The 13194-nt window shown below is 42.1% G+C and overlaps 1 protein-coding gene across 5 annotated transcripts in view; it reads left to right on the top strand.

The window, feature by feature from the left end:
• The window catches only part of ENTREP2 (endosomal transmembrane epsin interactor 2), a 145757-nt gene extending 133316 nt beyond the window's left edge, over window positions 1–12441 (top strand). For 4 of the 5 annotated variants that reach the window (XM_055814896.1, XM_055814881.1, XM_055814903.1 and 1 more), the window contains 5 exons: window positions 1390–1465; window positions 4304–4894; window positions 9215–9289; window positions 10014–10342; window positions 12256–12441. In XM_055814896.1, the coding sequence (XP_055670871.1) occupies window positions 1390–1465; window positions 4304–4894; window positions 9215–9289; window positions 10014–10342; window positions 12256–12441 (1257 nt within the window). The remainder of the gene's footprint in view (window positions 1–1389; window positions 1466–4303; window positions 4895–9214; window positions 9290–10013; window positions 10343–12255) is intronic. The other variant, XM_055814912.1, reaches the window with a different exon arrangement.
• The last annotated feature ends 753 nt before the right edge of the window (window positions 12442–13194 follow it).

Here is a 13194-nt window from a genome sequence, read left to right as displayed (position 1 = left end):
TTTTACCACAGATGTGATATTCTGTTTCAATAAAGAAAGATCCTTTAAGAAATTTCCAAGCAAATTGTTTAAAATGAGTGATTTCACTTTGCCTCCCAGTCCTTTATCCACCTATTGCTGAGTTAAAGTACTTCTGGTACTGTCCATGTTTAGAGTTGTATTTGCTAACCCTTAGGCTTAAAATCACTTTAAAAAACTAAATGTATCAAAAAAATTTCTGTGGACAGATAGATAAAAAAAAAAATATGTAAGCACAGTAAGTTACGTGTATATGTGTGTGCATTAATCTATGCTGGCACCGTGCACTGGAAGCTCTTTCCTTAATAGATTCAGAGTAATAGTGGTTCACATTCAGGTTTTTAGAGGGACAGATACAAATTAAGCTCTTGACAAAAACGTTTTCACAGAGGTGACTGATGTTGATTTCTAGACTCTGTCACCAACTGTAACAAGCTTTTACTAGTTAATTGTGGCCCTACAGACAGAAGCAGAAATGCGTTCTGCTAAAGGTAGTATCAGTCTCATTCCTTCAACTTCTCTTTTTTTTTTTTTTTTTTTTTCCTGTCATTTATTGTTACCAGCTATTTATTGGAGCCATTTTTTAAATAATCATGGTTTAAAACAACTGCTACAGATTTAATGAGGTTTGCAACAAGGTCTAATCAAAAGTCTTATCAAAATCAGTAGAAAGAATGTTTCCTAGATTTCAGGTGCTTAGGGATCAAGTCTTTCCAGCAGGACTGATTCTGTATTCTTTTCACATAATTCTCAAAATTGAAGGGAAGGTCCACTTAGATCCATCCTTTCAGAAAAAAAGTGAGTCCTCCTATCTCCCATCAGCAGTCTGACAGGCTGGAGAGCACCCTGCATGGGTGCCACTTGGGGTGGCAGTGACGTTACAGGCCCTAAAAATACATTCGGCGTTAACATCTCAGCAAACAACCAAAGGAAAATACTGCTCTTGTGCTTGTCTTTACGGCTTCTGCTGCTCCTTGCCCTCGTTTAGTGTGATACAGTGTGGTAGGAAAAAAGCATAATATGGAAAAACGCAGCCTGGAGAAAGACATTGCTTGTGATAAGATCAATAGTTTTAAGCATTGCAGGCATTAAGTTTGTTAGGTGGGCCTGCAGCCCCGGCTGCCTGTGAATTCCAGATGAATTTAGCTTGTAGATTCTGGAAAAATGAAAACTTGCTGTAAGCATGTTCCTTTGCCCTGCTGCATTTGTCTCTGACCCAAAGACATTGTTAAATACTGTATCTTTAAATAGCTTTCGATCTGAATAACAGCTTATAGATTGTTGTTGTTGCACAGTCAGGTGTGTTCTTCAGAATGTTGTTTTGGTAAATCGCAGGTGATCATGCTGTTTAAATAAGCAGTTTTCTTTTAGGTCACTGGTACGGATCAGCAAGTGTCCGAGTCCAGCCTGGGCGAGAGGATCACGGCCCTGGATTTCAGCACACAAGGTGATCATACCATTGTGTTTGTCTACTTGAGAAAGACATTACAGGATTTTTGAGTGGTCTTTTCCTTCTTTTCTTCTTCTGCCCTTCCCAATGGAGAAAGAAGGATTTGCTTTCAGATTGTTCATGGCAAGAAGAACATTTTCACAGTCATAAGCTGATGCGGCTGGAAATGCAGAGGAGAGTTTTGCTCAGCAAAGCATGCTCTGTAAAGCCCTTTGAGGCAGTGATGGTAACTGTCATTTCTCTTTGAAGAGTCGTGCGTATAAGTGGCAGTTTGTTTCTCATTGTCAGCAACCACAGGTGCCTTCCTGATAGTCCACACACCTTCTCAGCGTAGCAGTCTCCTGCATGGCTTCCAGAAGCCTGAATAGGAAGCTTCCTGCCTGAACAATAGATTTTGTGAATGCAAGTAGATGAGTAGCAGCACAGAGCCCATTTGTTTAAAATTTTAAAGTTACTAGACCAGGCCTTGTTACCGCATCTGTTGACACGGAGGGCTTTTTAAACATCCAAGCCTCATTGGATCATGAGGTGTTGAGCAGTTTCTACAAAATAATGATTTTAGTAAAACCTCCATTAAATACTTTTTCCACATCATATGCATGTTGTATTAATGATCAGACTGGCAGGTGTTCTCAGTTAGTACACTTAGGGCAGAGAGGTGCTGGCAGAGTGGTCCAAAAAAGAGAAATAGTCCTCTCCCGCCCAGCATCCTGAGCAGGACCGGCAGCCTCGCAGGTTAGTGACGAGCATCTGCTCCTGTGCACACAGAGTGGCTCTTCTGTGCAGCAGGACTCCCATTTCCAAAGCCACTGGTGGTTAACTTTACTGCTAATTTGTTATTATTTTTTTAAAATACCCTGGTGTTTAACAACTGCAATGGAGTGTGACAGCTGGAGGTGACTAGCTTTTAAGTGCTGCTGTTAACAAAGGGCTGTGTCTACAGAACTAGTTCCTAAAGTTCGTAAGTACATTTGGACTTCACATCCACATACGAAAGTCTGAGTTTTAAGGCCAGTGCTAGAGTTCTGACTATCAGGAAGCAGTTGACCACCTCTCAGGCCAGAGTTTTGATCTTATTGTGCTGTGCACGCTCGAAAGGGAACCAGGAAGGTCCTCGGGCATGTTTTATTCATGTAAAATCAGTCAGGTCTCACCATGCCATGTCCTTTGAGCAGTGATTGCTTCTCACCTGCTTTAGGCCCCTCCTCCTGCCATCTGTAGTGCTGGAAAAACTGCCAGTGGAAGAGTAGAACAGTAAGAAGCTGTAAATACAGTTTAAGGCCCTTAAGTCCAGGCAGCAAATGGTACAAGCCACCATGTTCTAATGATCGATTAAATCGAATCAAACCAGAGAGTTTGCACAGTGAAGATCGGTGCTCTGAAGACAGGCACAAACTGGATGCTTTCATTTATCCATACAAACTTTATAGATATTTAAAAGCTTGAGTTAAGGGAATATTTGCAAAGAATCATGACTAGGTAAAAAAAGATACCTGGGGACTCATCACAAATACAAATGGCCCTATAAGCCACTGCAGCTTTGCACCTAACACATAATAAATGGTGCATATTATGAGGTTTTAGTGTAATGTAGAGGTATAGAGGTATTTCCATTATTGATTATTATGTCCTTTTTGGCAAAGTTATGATTGCCTTCTAAGTGTTACAAATCTATTTCCTGGAAGGCCCAAAAGAAAATAGTCGTTGTTTCATTTTATGTAAGAAGAAAATGTTCTTCATAAAATCCAACCTCATGAATATTTGATTTTCATTTTGATAGCTAATTTCCCTATACCGTAGGAAAGCTCACTGCTTCCTAGACCACAAAACATGGGAGCACTTAACAAATGTTCTCCAATTCACTAAAAGGTCCTATTTTCCTATTCCTGAACAAAACAGTTAAATACTTTTGTCTCATCAATATGGTTAGTGACAGCTGTTGTGCAAAACAAGAGCGTAAGAGGCTGCCGAGCTGAATAGAATTATGTGATGTGTACTTTGTAAATATTTTGATTTTAGATGTAGGACTTCAAGGAGCTCCAGTCTGATATGGGAGAAGTGTTGTCTGTATTACTGGGGCCTGGAGACTCGATTGTCTAGTTTTATTTTCTTTATTTTTGACATGACTTGGGGAATAATGCAGAGGCAAATACTTACTTTCATGCAGGGGGCCTTTTTCACTCCTAACATATTTGTAGACATGATGGAGGAAGTGTTAACAGTCTCAGTTTTTAATACAAAGGACTTCAAAGATGGTGTGGCCTCGCACAGAATGTTTTGTTTCTACCTGAAGTGTGTGTGTCAGGTATGGAACATCTCTGGCACACAAAACGATGGTGAATTCTCATTTGTAAAGAACTTGGATAAATGCTTCAGGGAGCTGATGATTGATTGGAAAGTGTTAGGTGCAAAGCTAATATTGACAGCAGTGATAGGTTTAAAAGTGATGAGAACCATGTTTTTTCAGCATTTTTATAAAGTTTTACTTTTTCTACTACAGACAATCTCACCGTTTACCAGAGACACCAGTAGTGAAAGAGCTGTTCCCATCCAAATGTAGCTACAGCTGATGCTGTGCTGTCGGTGCCCCAGCATGCTTGTTAGTTGAAACAAATTCTTGAGGACAGCACAAACTGTCTTTGCTGAGGGACACTAGAAACAAGTCAGTTACTTCAGTCTCCTTTTTGCTTTGGCAGTCTGTCATCTGAAAGCTGTTGAGTAACTATTAATGTACTTGCCAATTGCTAAATTAAAAGCAGTGTATTGAAAATGGGGTGGGGGAAATGGGGGAGGGGCACAAAGTCTTTATTTTTCTGTGAATGTCTTGTTTTGCAGTTTCTGTTGAGAGCACCTCTTTGATGGTCTCTGAGGCTGTTGATGTCCCAGACCGTAGCTACTCCTCTGAAGATCTTTGTTCACTGGAAGTTCAAGGATCTCTCCATTCTGCAGATCTCTCTCCCTACTGTACAACCCCCAAAGGGGCTACGGACCAGAGCTGCAGCATGCTGGGTTACAGCACCCGCTGCAGGTTCCACAGAACTCGCTCGGAGGGTTGTCCTGATGAGGATGACAGTTCCCACAGCCGGGCCTCTACAGACAGGTCTCAAGGACAAGAAAAGAACTGTGCCCATGGCAGGTCCTCGGACTGTTCCTCAGAGCATTTCAGCCCCTCAGAAAGAGAACTGCCGAGTTCTGCTCAAGAGAGCAATGCCACGCCGCTGCTGAAGCAAAAGAAAATGTGCTGTGTGGACTTTAGCCAGCCTCCTGTCCCTTCCCAGACTCCTCCCCGTTTTGGGCCCGCAAATACTTCATCATATGCGAGCGGCCACGAGAGTGCTGTCTGGCAGCATCACATTACAAAATGCCGAACTTCAAATATAGTCCGATCAACTAGTGACCCTGTATCATGTTCATCTTACACAGAAGGTAGGTGCAGTGCCACAGGGCTGGTGGAGCGTGGGACAAATGAGTGGTGATTTATGCAGCGACTGATGCTGCTGGAAACCATATACAACGTTCCAACAAGGGTTGACTTACGTACGAAGGCTTCGGTTCCATGTGCACTTTTTCTAGATTTTAAAATTAAGAAGAATGGAAATGGGAATAGTGACAGAGTGAAATTAATTTTGGCTTTTCTGAATTGTACCAGCCTTTCTGCACCGCTCAGAAAACCATCTCTTGAGTAGATGCTTCCACCTCTCTATTACTATTATATTGAGAAGCTAAACCAAGAAGTAGAAGGCTAGCTGGGCTCTGTTTAGGAAGCGATTAACTGAGCTGTCATGCTTGTAATACAGCGGGTTGTGTTTCCTGAAGGTGACAGTATTGGTGCAACAGAGCGTGACTGTGTAGCGGCAAGTTGGAGTGTACAGTGAAAAGTTTTAAAAGACAAAAAAAATGAAAGATGAGGCACGTGATAAGATGATAAATGAAAAGCAAAGCTTTTGGTGTTGTGGATAAGCATCTTCTGCTGTGAAACTCCTTTTAGACAAGCAGGGAAGAAGAGAGATGTTGTTAGCTGAGCCAGCGTATCTTCATAAAAGTCTGATTGTTAGTGGAAAAGAAACGTTTGATTTAGTAGAGAACAACCCGATCAAATAATAGCAGGAATGGTCTAAACAGTTTGAAGAGTGCAGGTTTCAGAAAAGGATGTAAGCTGTTTAGAGAGGTTCAAAGGGGTAACCTGGAGAAGTGGTTTGAAAGTAAAGATTAAAAGCTTTGTAAGATGCCATAGACCAGGGGTCCTCAAAATTTTTAACCAAGGGGCCGGCGCGCGGATGAAATGGCAGGCAGTCATCTGTGGCTGCTTGGTTTCCCTCCCCAACCCCCGGCGGGGGGGGGTCTGCAAATACCGGGGGCCGGATTGAGGACCCTGGGGGGCTGTATCCGGCCCGTGGGCCGTAGTTTGAGGACCCCTGCCATAGACAGTGTTCCTACAGATGCATTCACTGGGCTTTCTAAGGGGTCTAGAGGAAGAATCCTGTGACTAGCTCAAAACAAAAGTGGACAAAATGTTGAAAAAACTGGTTTCATTTAGGAAGATGATGTGTGGGTTCTACTACACTTCTTTTTGCATCATTATTCTGTTTCTGTGAATTTCAGAGACCTCATACTTAGTTCAGTAATTGAATGTCTTTTACCTTCAGGAATCTAGCCTTAGCATCCTGTCCGAGAAAAGCGAGTCTTTCATCTAGAAGTCTGCGTTTATGTTATGAAATACACTCTGCTAGGATGTACGTGCTCTGAAGCTGCCGTGCAGGCAGTACATAGCAATTGCTGAATCCTTTCTACTGTGCCAAAGACAAGAACTGCCCTTTCTCTTCTGGATCACGCTCTGCAAGTTCTCAATATTGTGCTCCATATGCTCTTTGGGTAGCGTTTGAGTGAGGTTACTGTGGGCAGCTGTATCTGCATGTTCTAGCTGCCTGCAGGGACACCTGGCAGCGCAGATGTTCTGCCTTCATTTTTAACATGTCCTAAATACATCCGTCATTTCTTCTGGAGAAGCGGCATTATGGGTATGATTTTGACTAATTTCCAAGTTCTTAGCCCTACGTGAGTTGAGGGACACAGGTTGCACGTTAGTGAGACATAACTAGGCTTAGCAAAAGTTGTAATAAAGGAGCAGAGATGGTTCTAGAGACACTGCTACACACACATGAGAGAGGAGCAAGAGAAGAAGTAACTGAGGGAACGTGTTTGCGCTGACCTAGCCTGCTGTCCTTTTGCTGCCCATAGCACACTGTTTAAAATGAAACCTTCCAGAGAAGCAGTTGAGTCTAGATGTGCCTGTTTCTTTCATCTATACATTTGGCAAACTACAGTTTGAAAAATTTTTCTCTGTGGAGGTTTTCACAACTTCACGTCACTTCCCCTTCTTCTACTTCTTGTTGAACGTTATTTGGAAATCAACCTGGTTTTGAGGTAGCGCAGTTCTGGTAACACGTACCAGCTGTTTGTAGCAGCCCTGAAGCTTATTTTTTCTAAGCTGTGACACATAGCTGAAATCCTTTATAGTCTTTATAACTTCAAATAGGCATTTGATCGAGATTTTTCGTGACTGGCTGTTGGTATTACTGCAGAAAATTTTAAATACATCCACAGCGCCAAACAGTAGGCAAAGATAAAGGGAGCAGTCTGAGCTCCATCAACTAACCAACCCAGGAGAAAAAGTGTTTGGGTTTTTCTCACTAACACACACTTAATTTTTAAAATCACCCGGGAGTAGAAGAATTGGCCAAACAGACTGACTGCATGAGAGACAGAGCTGTACCTATGTATCATTCATAGTAGTTACTCATGTGAGATGTACTGCAGACTTTGGAGAACTGAGGCGTGGGGGAGCTTCAGGCGTGTTCACAAATGGGAAAATACAGCGGTGAGATTGCTAAGTGGGGTGTGGTTTTGTCTTGGGACCCAGACTTCCTACTGTGAGAAAAAATATTAATTTATCTTCGGATTAACCTCCCTATACAAGTCAGTGTGAAGAGATTTAGAAGCACAGCCTTGAAATTTACTGTCTAGAGAATTGTTAAACGGGTCTTGAACGTTACTGTGATTGCACTGCACGTGGATTAGAACATAAATTATTTGACACAGGATGTTGCACGCGTGCAACAGCATAGTGACACAACAGCAATGAGATCTAATGATTTAGTAATCTGGGAGTTCTAATGCTGGTGTAAAACACTGCACTCTTAAGTCAAAAAAACACAATTCTTGTGCTTCAAGCACATCTTGACATGATGGGGTCTTTATGGTATGTATAGGCAATAATTCTCCCATTAATCCTTTAATGCTGAAAATGAGCTTGTTGATTTGTTTTGAAATATCTGTCACTCCTAGTAAGACATTATGAATTAAAGTTTAGTTTAATAGGTGCCTTTATAGTCCCTGTGTAGTTCCCAGACAGTGTAAGTACGGTGGGTTTATGTATATTCTCTGTAAGTAATAGTTCCCTCTTGGAGGGGGAAAGTAGTTTGCACATTTTTCTGTCTTTTGCTGGTAAAGTTTATCACAGCAAAGGAGGACAAAATCAACTTCTAGCACTGTGTTTATTACAATAAACTTAATTTATAATCAAATATGATAGACTGTGTGGCTAGATGAATTAAGTGCCTGAGTGATTCTTGTAGTGCCTGTGTTCCAGATAATTCAGGATAATGCCTAGCGGTGTAGTTTTGCCTGTGCCACGAGTACATTCGATAGCATAATAATGGATGGGAAGACAGAACCTCTGAAGTGTCTCCTCTTAATAAGCATGGCATGATTCGTGTGTTGCAGTACTTCAACATAACAGAGCAAATTAAAGACAGAATAGAAGCTGTCTCGCTTAATTTCTTACAGATTTTCTATGTTTGTAGCATCTTATGTTTGTTTTCCTTCATTTAATTATTCACTCTACCAGAGAGGGTTACACCACCTTTTCATTATAAACTTGCCCTGAAGATACAGAAGAAAACCTCTTCTGATCCGCCTGGAAGTTCAGAACAGCTTTCAGTCTGTACAAATAATGTAAACAGCCTTAGCATAAGTGAGAGGGTTCAAAGGGGTGACTGTCACAAGGCTGAAATCAAAAAGGCTGCAGTGGTAATTACTGCGTAGTGTGCTCTTACCGTCGTTGGTGCTTGTGCTGGCATCCCAGAAACGCCGTCGCTAGAAGGCAGCCGTGCCCAGAGCTGTCTGCAGAGGCTCTGGAACCGCTTCTTATTGACTGGATCATCACTAACCGTAGTGGCCACCTACCCATTAATTTAATCAGCGGCGGAATGCATTTGTCCTGCAAAGAACTGAGAATCTATTAAAAAAAAAAAAAAAAAAAGAGGTAGAAATATTGAATATAATGCTGGGGTTTGTAGAAGTAAGAAGGGTTCATCTTGGTTTTCCTATTTTCTAAGACAAGCTCTGTCTGCCAAGGAAGTAGAGGGAAGGTCTGAGATCTGCCCGGGACAGAGGGAGCCTTTTGTAGCTTCAGCGCTCGGGCCTGAGACATTTAGGATTTGGTGGCCGCCTGACAGAGGGGCGCAGCAAGCAGGAACTGCATCTTCCTATGTAGTTAACAGCTGACGGGACGCTGCTGTGTGCAGTAGCTTCTCGTCATGAACGGACATCCTGAAAGTAGTATTTTTTTCTGAGTAATTCTGTAAAGGAGATAATAGAAAATTGCAATGCATTTTTCTTTGCTTTGGGCAGAGGATAGCAATGGTTGATCGTGCTCTTTCTGTCTCTCTCTCTCTTTGGTTAAAGGTGATAATTGTGCCTGGAATCCTGTATGTAGCCAGCATCAAGATGCAGGATTATCTCCAGCTACATTAGAAACAGGTGAGGATCAGTTTTCTAAAGCAGGATCATACAGGTTTCCTTCTTTTATTTTAAAAATAATTAAAAGCTTCAAGCTTCTGATAGAGAAACAAAACTCTAGGAAGTCCGGGGCAGAAAACTCACTAACAGCGTACCTATGTGATGTACAGTGCTGAGGGAACCAGCCTTGTGAGTGAAAATAAATGCTGCAAAAGTCCTCTGTTTTACTTTAGCATTTTTGTTTTCTCTGTATTTCTTACTAAACTCTCTTGTATTATTCACTGCTTATAATTTTTGAGGCTTATAAATAAGTGGCACTTTATTCTTAAAGTTGGGGGGGAGTGGCTGGGCCTAAACCATTACAAGTTACATATATAACACTGAGTAGCTGCTGTTTCCTCTTATCATTTATGTCAACCAGAGTCCCTGAAAGTAGAGGTAACAAAAATACCAGTGAGTTATGAGGTACTTCAGTTACCCACCCACTCATCCCAAATGCAATCCTTCTTGCTCATAGGAAAGCCCTACTCTTGACCCATTAAATGTTTTTTTAAATTTTTAAAAATTAAAATGACCGATTGTGCAGCATTTCCTTGATTGCATGGTTTTGTTACTCTTCAGAAAAAGAAAGACATTTTATGACAAACCAAAAACTTTTGTGACAATATTTGTTTTGCCTTTTTTTTTTCTTTCTTCTTCTTTTTTTAACTATTACTTTAAAGATATTCTTCCCCCCCTTTTTTAGTTCCTGTTTCTGGTTCTCATATGGCTGCCTCTGCTTGTCAGCATTCTTTGAGCAGTTTCCTACCAACTGGAAAACAGAGGGATACAAGGAAAATTGATCTACACCAAAAGCCAAAGGCTTTGCACACAGTCTCAAAAGAGCGACCACACTCTTTAGTGGACCTTAAGGCCTATAAAGACACAAAAATTTTAGTGGCAAAATTTCTGGAACATTCAAACTGTAATCTCCCTCCAGAAGTACGTCACGTAGTGAACAGCATACGATCAGTAATAAAATCTGATGAGAGACACATGGAAGAAGCCATCTTCAGTGCCAATATTATAGACCAGGTAGGCCATTTCTGTCCTACAGATTTGCTCAACTGTGATAGACAAATACCTTATTTAAATGCTTTTGCAGTTTTAAGTACTTCAGACAACTCCTACAAAAGTTCCTTTATAATGACGTGGCTTTAGTAAGAAAATAATTTATATATATTGGGCAGTATATTGCCCATTTGGGCATTTAAATATATATTACAACGAAGCACTCACAAATGCATTTAAAATTCTTCAGCAGGGCGCAGTAAAATCCTAGGAGATCTATAGGGAGCAGATTTACACATTGATAATTATCCTTTCTTATTTCCAACGCCTGTCTGCGCCTGTGACTGTTCCGCACATGGCTTTGCGTTTATATATGGAGTTGCCCAGGACTGACTCGGATCTGTTGTTTTTTCAGGCAAATGTCTTGGTAGAGCATAAGCTACGAGCTGAAAAGAAGGGGTAGACAGACAAGCAGGGCCACCATCTGTCAAAGCGGCAGTACAGTTACCTTTACCCCTGGCTAGAAGAATCATAACGACCCTTGCTATTTTTAGGGAAAAGAATTGAGAAATTGTGCTTCTCCGAAGGAAGGAACAATGCCTCCTGTCACCGTGAGCCAGAATAAACCAGACACCAGGCTTGGAAGGGACGCTACAAACCAAGGGCATTACTAGTGGCAGCAACTGTTATTACCTGCTGCATGTTTAAGAATACATCCTTCTTGCAGAGAGCAAGGTGATGAATCGCCCCTTGCTAGTATTGCTACCGGAACGACCGCTAGAGAAATGAAGATGCTTTTATGTTGTCAGATTGGAAAAGCAGAACGCTCGTAGCTTAGCGCTGCCCGGCCGCACTCGGGTCGCCTGGAGGGTTCCCGCAGAGCTGGAGCGGTGAGGAAGGGTGCAGCTCGGGGGCTGTTCCCCTCGGCTGGCGTCCTGTCATTTCAGCGGTATTCGTCTGCTGCTGAGGCCTGAATGAGGGAAGCTGGCTAAGCATTACACCAGGATGTAGTAACACTTAGAGAGCAGGTGGAGGTAGTTTGTTGTGTAGCAGGAAACATACAGCAGGTAACAAAGCTTGCTGCGAGATCGCTTCTGCTGCCAGTGGATGAAACAAAGGAGGAGCAGTGTGTGTCACCTCCGTGGTGCACGGGGAAAAAGGCAGCACGATCGTGACATGCCCAATAGAGCGTCAGTACGGAACTACACTTTAACATTTTTACTGCTTTATGATTTCATAGGTCATAACATCCTTATGTTTAGAAAGTTGAAAACTGGTTTTCTCATTCAAAGAAAATTAAGCTTCTCACAAAACAAAACAGTATAAAAAATTGTAGGTTTTATGTAGATCATAAACCCAGAAACCAATGGCCCAGGTTTTGTCCTGTGTGGATTTCTTAGATCCAGGGAGACACGTGGGGTTTTCACATTAAAGGAATAGGTTTGGTAGTTATTTTTTTCAGACAAAAAACATTATTAGTGAAAGTCCAGGGCATCCCAACAATGTACTTAAGAAGCAGCAGACTTTTTGGTAAAATCGTTGTGTAACTCAGATGTGTGAAGCAGCCTGACAGTTCTGTTAACGCTGAACTTTCACCAGGCTTGCACGGTTGCCGTTCTTTTCCGCCAGCAGCAAAGCTCATGTAGCAGCTGCAAGAAACAGATCAGTGTCATTTGCTCCCAGTTTTTCTTTGTCAGTTATAAGGCCGAGCCGCCGCCTTTCCCACAGGTTTCCTTTTCATTCATACAGACAGGAACAGATCCCTGTTTGTGCCTGTGTGGGTTCAGCGTAGAGCCGGGGTGCGAGGGGAGCCTGCACCCCCCATCACTGGGGAGCTGCAATGAGCTCATATTCAGGGACTGAACCTTATCCATGAAAACGTTTCTTACCCTGTTTTTCCCACTCTCTTCCTTCTCCGTTCCTGCCCTTCTGAACAGGTCATTACGAGTTCTCAGCAGAATGTGAATACCTCTAGAAAGCGGCTTCAAGAAGATCTTCACCTTCAGAGCTGTGGTGCTCTGAGCTCGCCAGTTGCCTTCTTACGCAGGTCCCACATCACTCGCGGTGTAGAGCGGGACAGGCCTCACAGTTTAATTGGAGTTTGCCGGGAGACCATCCTTTGATGATATTCGCAGGTATGTGATTCCAGCAGAGGGAATTAAGGAAGAAACCAGGACTGGGAGAAATACAAGTAGTGGATGAATTAAAAAGGAAAAAGTGTCTTCCTTTGGAATTCCACTTTTTTCCATCAACAGGCGGAGAACACCTCTTTTTCTGAATGTAAATTTCAGCCCCGATTTTTGCAGAATTTTAACTGATTTATTAGTAAAGTCATAACAAATGTTTTCCCAAGCAGAAATACGTTTATTTCACTGTACTTGGAGAAATACTACTGATGCTGCCTAGCATTTCTTGAAAAGCATTGGAAACCCACCAGAGACCGGCTGTACAACTTCGAAGTTGTATTTATTTAATGTACCTCAAAGTGTTTTAACTATGATGAGTGTTTTAATAAAAAAGTATTTCTGGACTTCGCTTTTGCACCAACTGATTTGGATAGAAATGTAAAGGTGATTCATATGCACGTACAGTGCTGCTTCCAGCCCGTTTCTCCAGCGTCTTTCCTGCCAGGCTAAGGGATCTGTCCTAGTTTTAGGGCTGCCCCCTGCCTCCCCCCCAGTATGTTGCCCTTTTAAATTACAGTAATGGCTGCAGTGTGGTTCATTTTCACTTTGTTCTGAATGCTCATGAGTTTATTAATGGAGTAGCACACGCTATTGAAAACAGATGTTTAAGCATTCTGCAAATCGTGACCAAAAGGTGCGTTAGGGACAAAGTCCGCACTCCTGCGTTGCCGAAAAGCAGCTATTTCACAA

Source organism: Falco peregrinus, chromosome 1 (assembly GCF_023634155.1).
Source record: "Falco peregrinus isolate bFalPer1 chromosome 1, bFalPer1.pri, whole genome shotgun sequence".
Lineage (NCBI taxonomy): Eukaryota > Metazoa > Chordata > Aves > Falconiformes > Falconidae > Falco > Falco peregrinus.
Note: the sequence above shows the minus strand (reverse complement) of the source record. Positions and strands in the feature narration are given on the sequence as shown.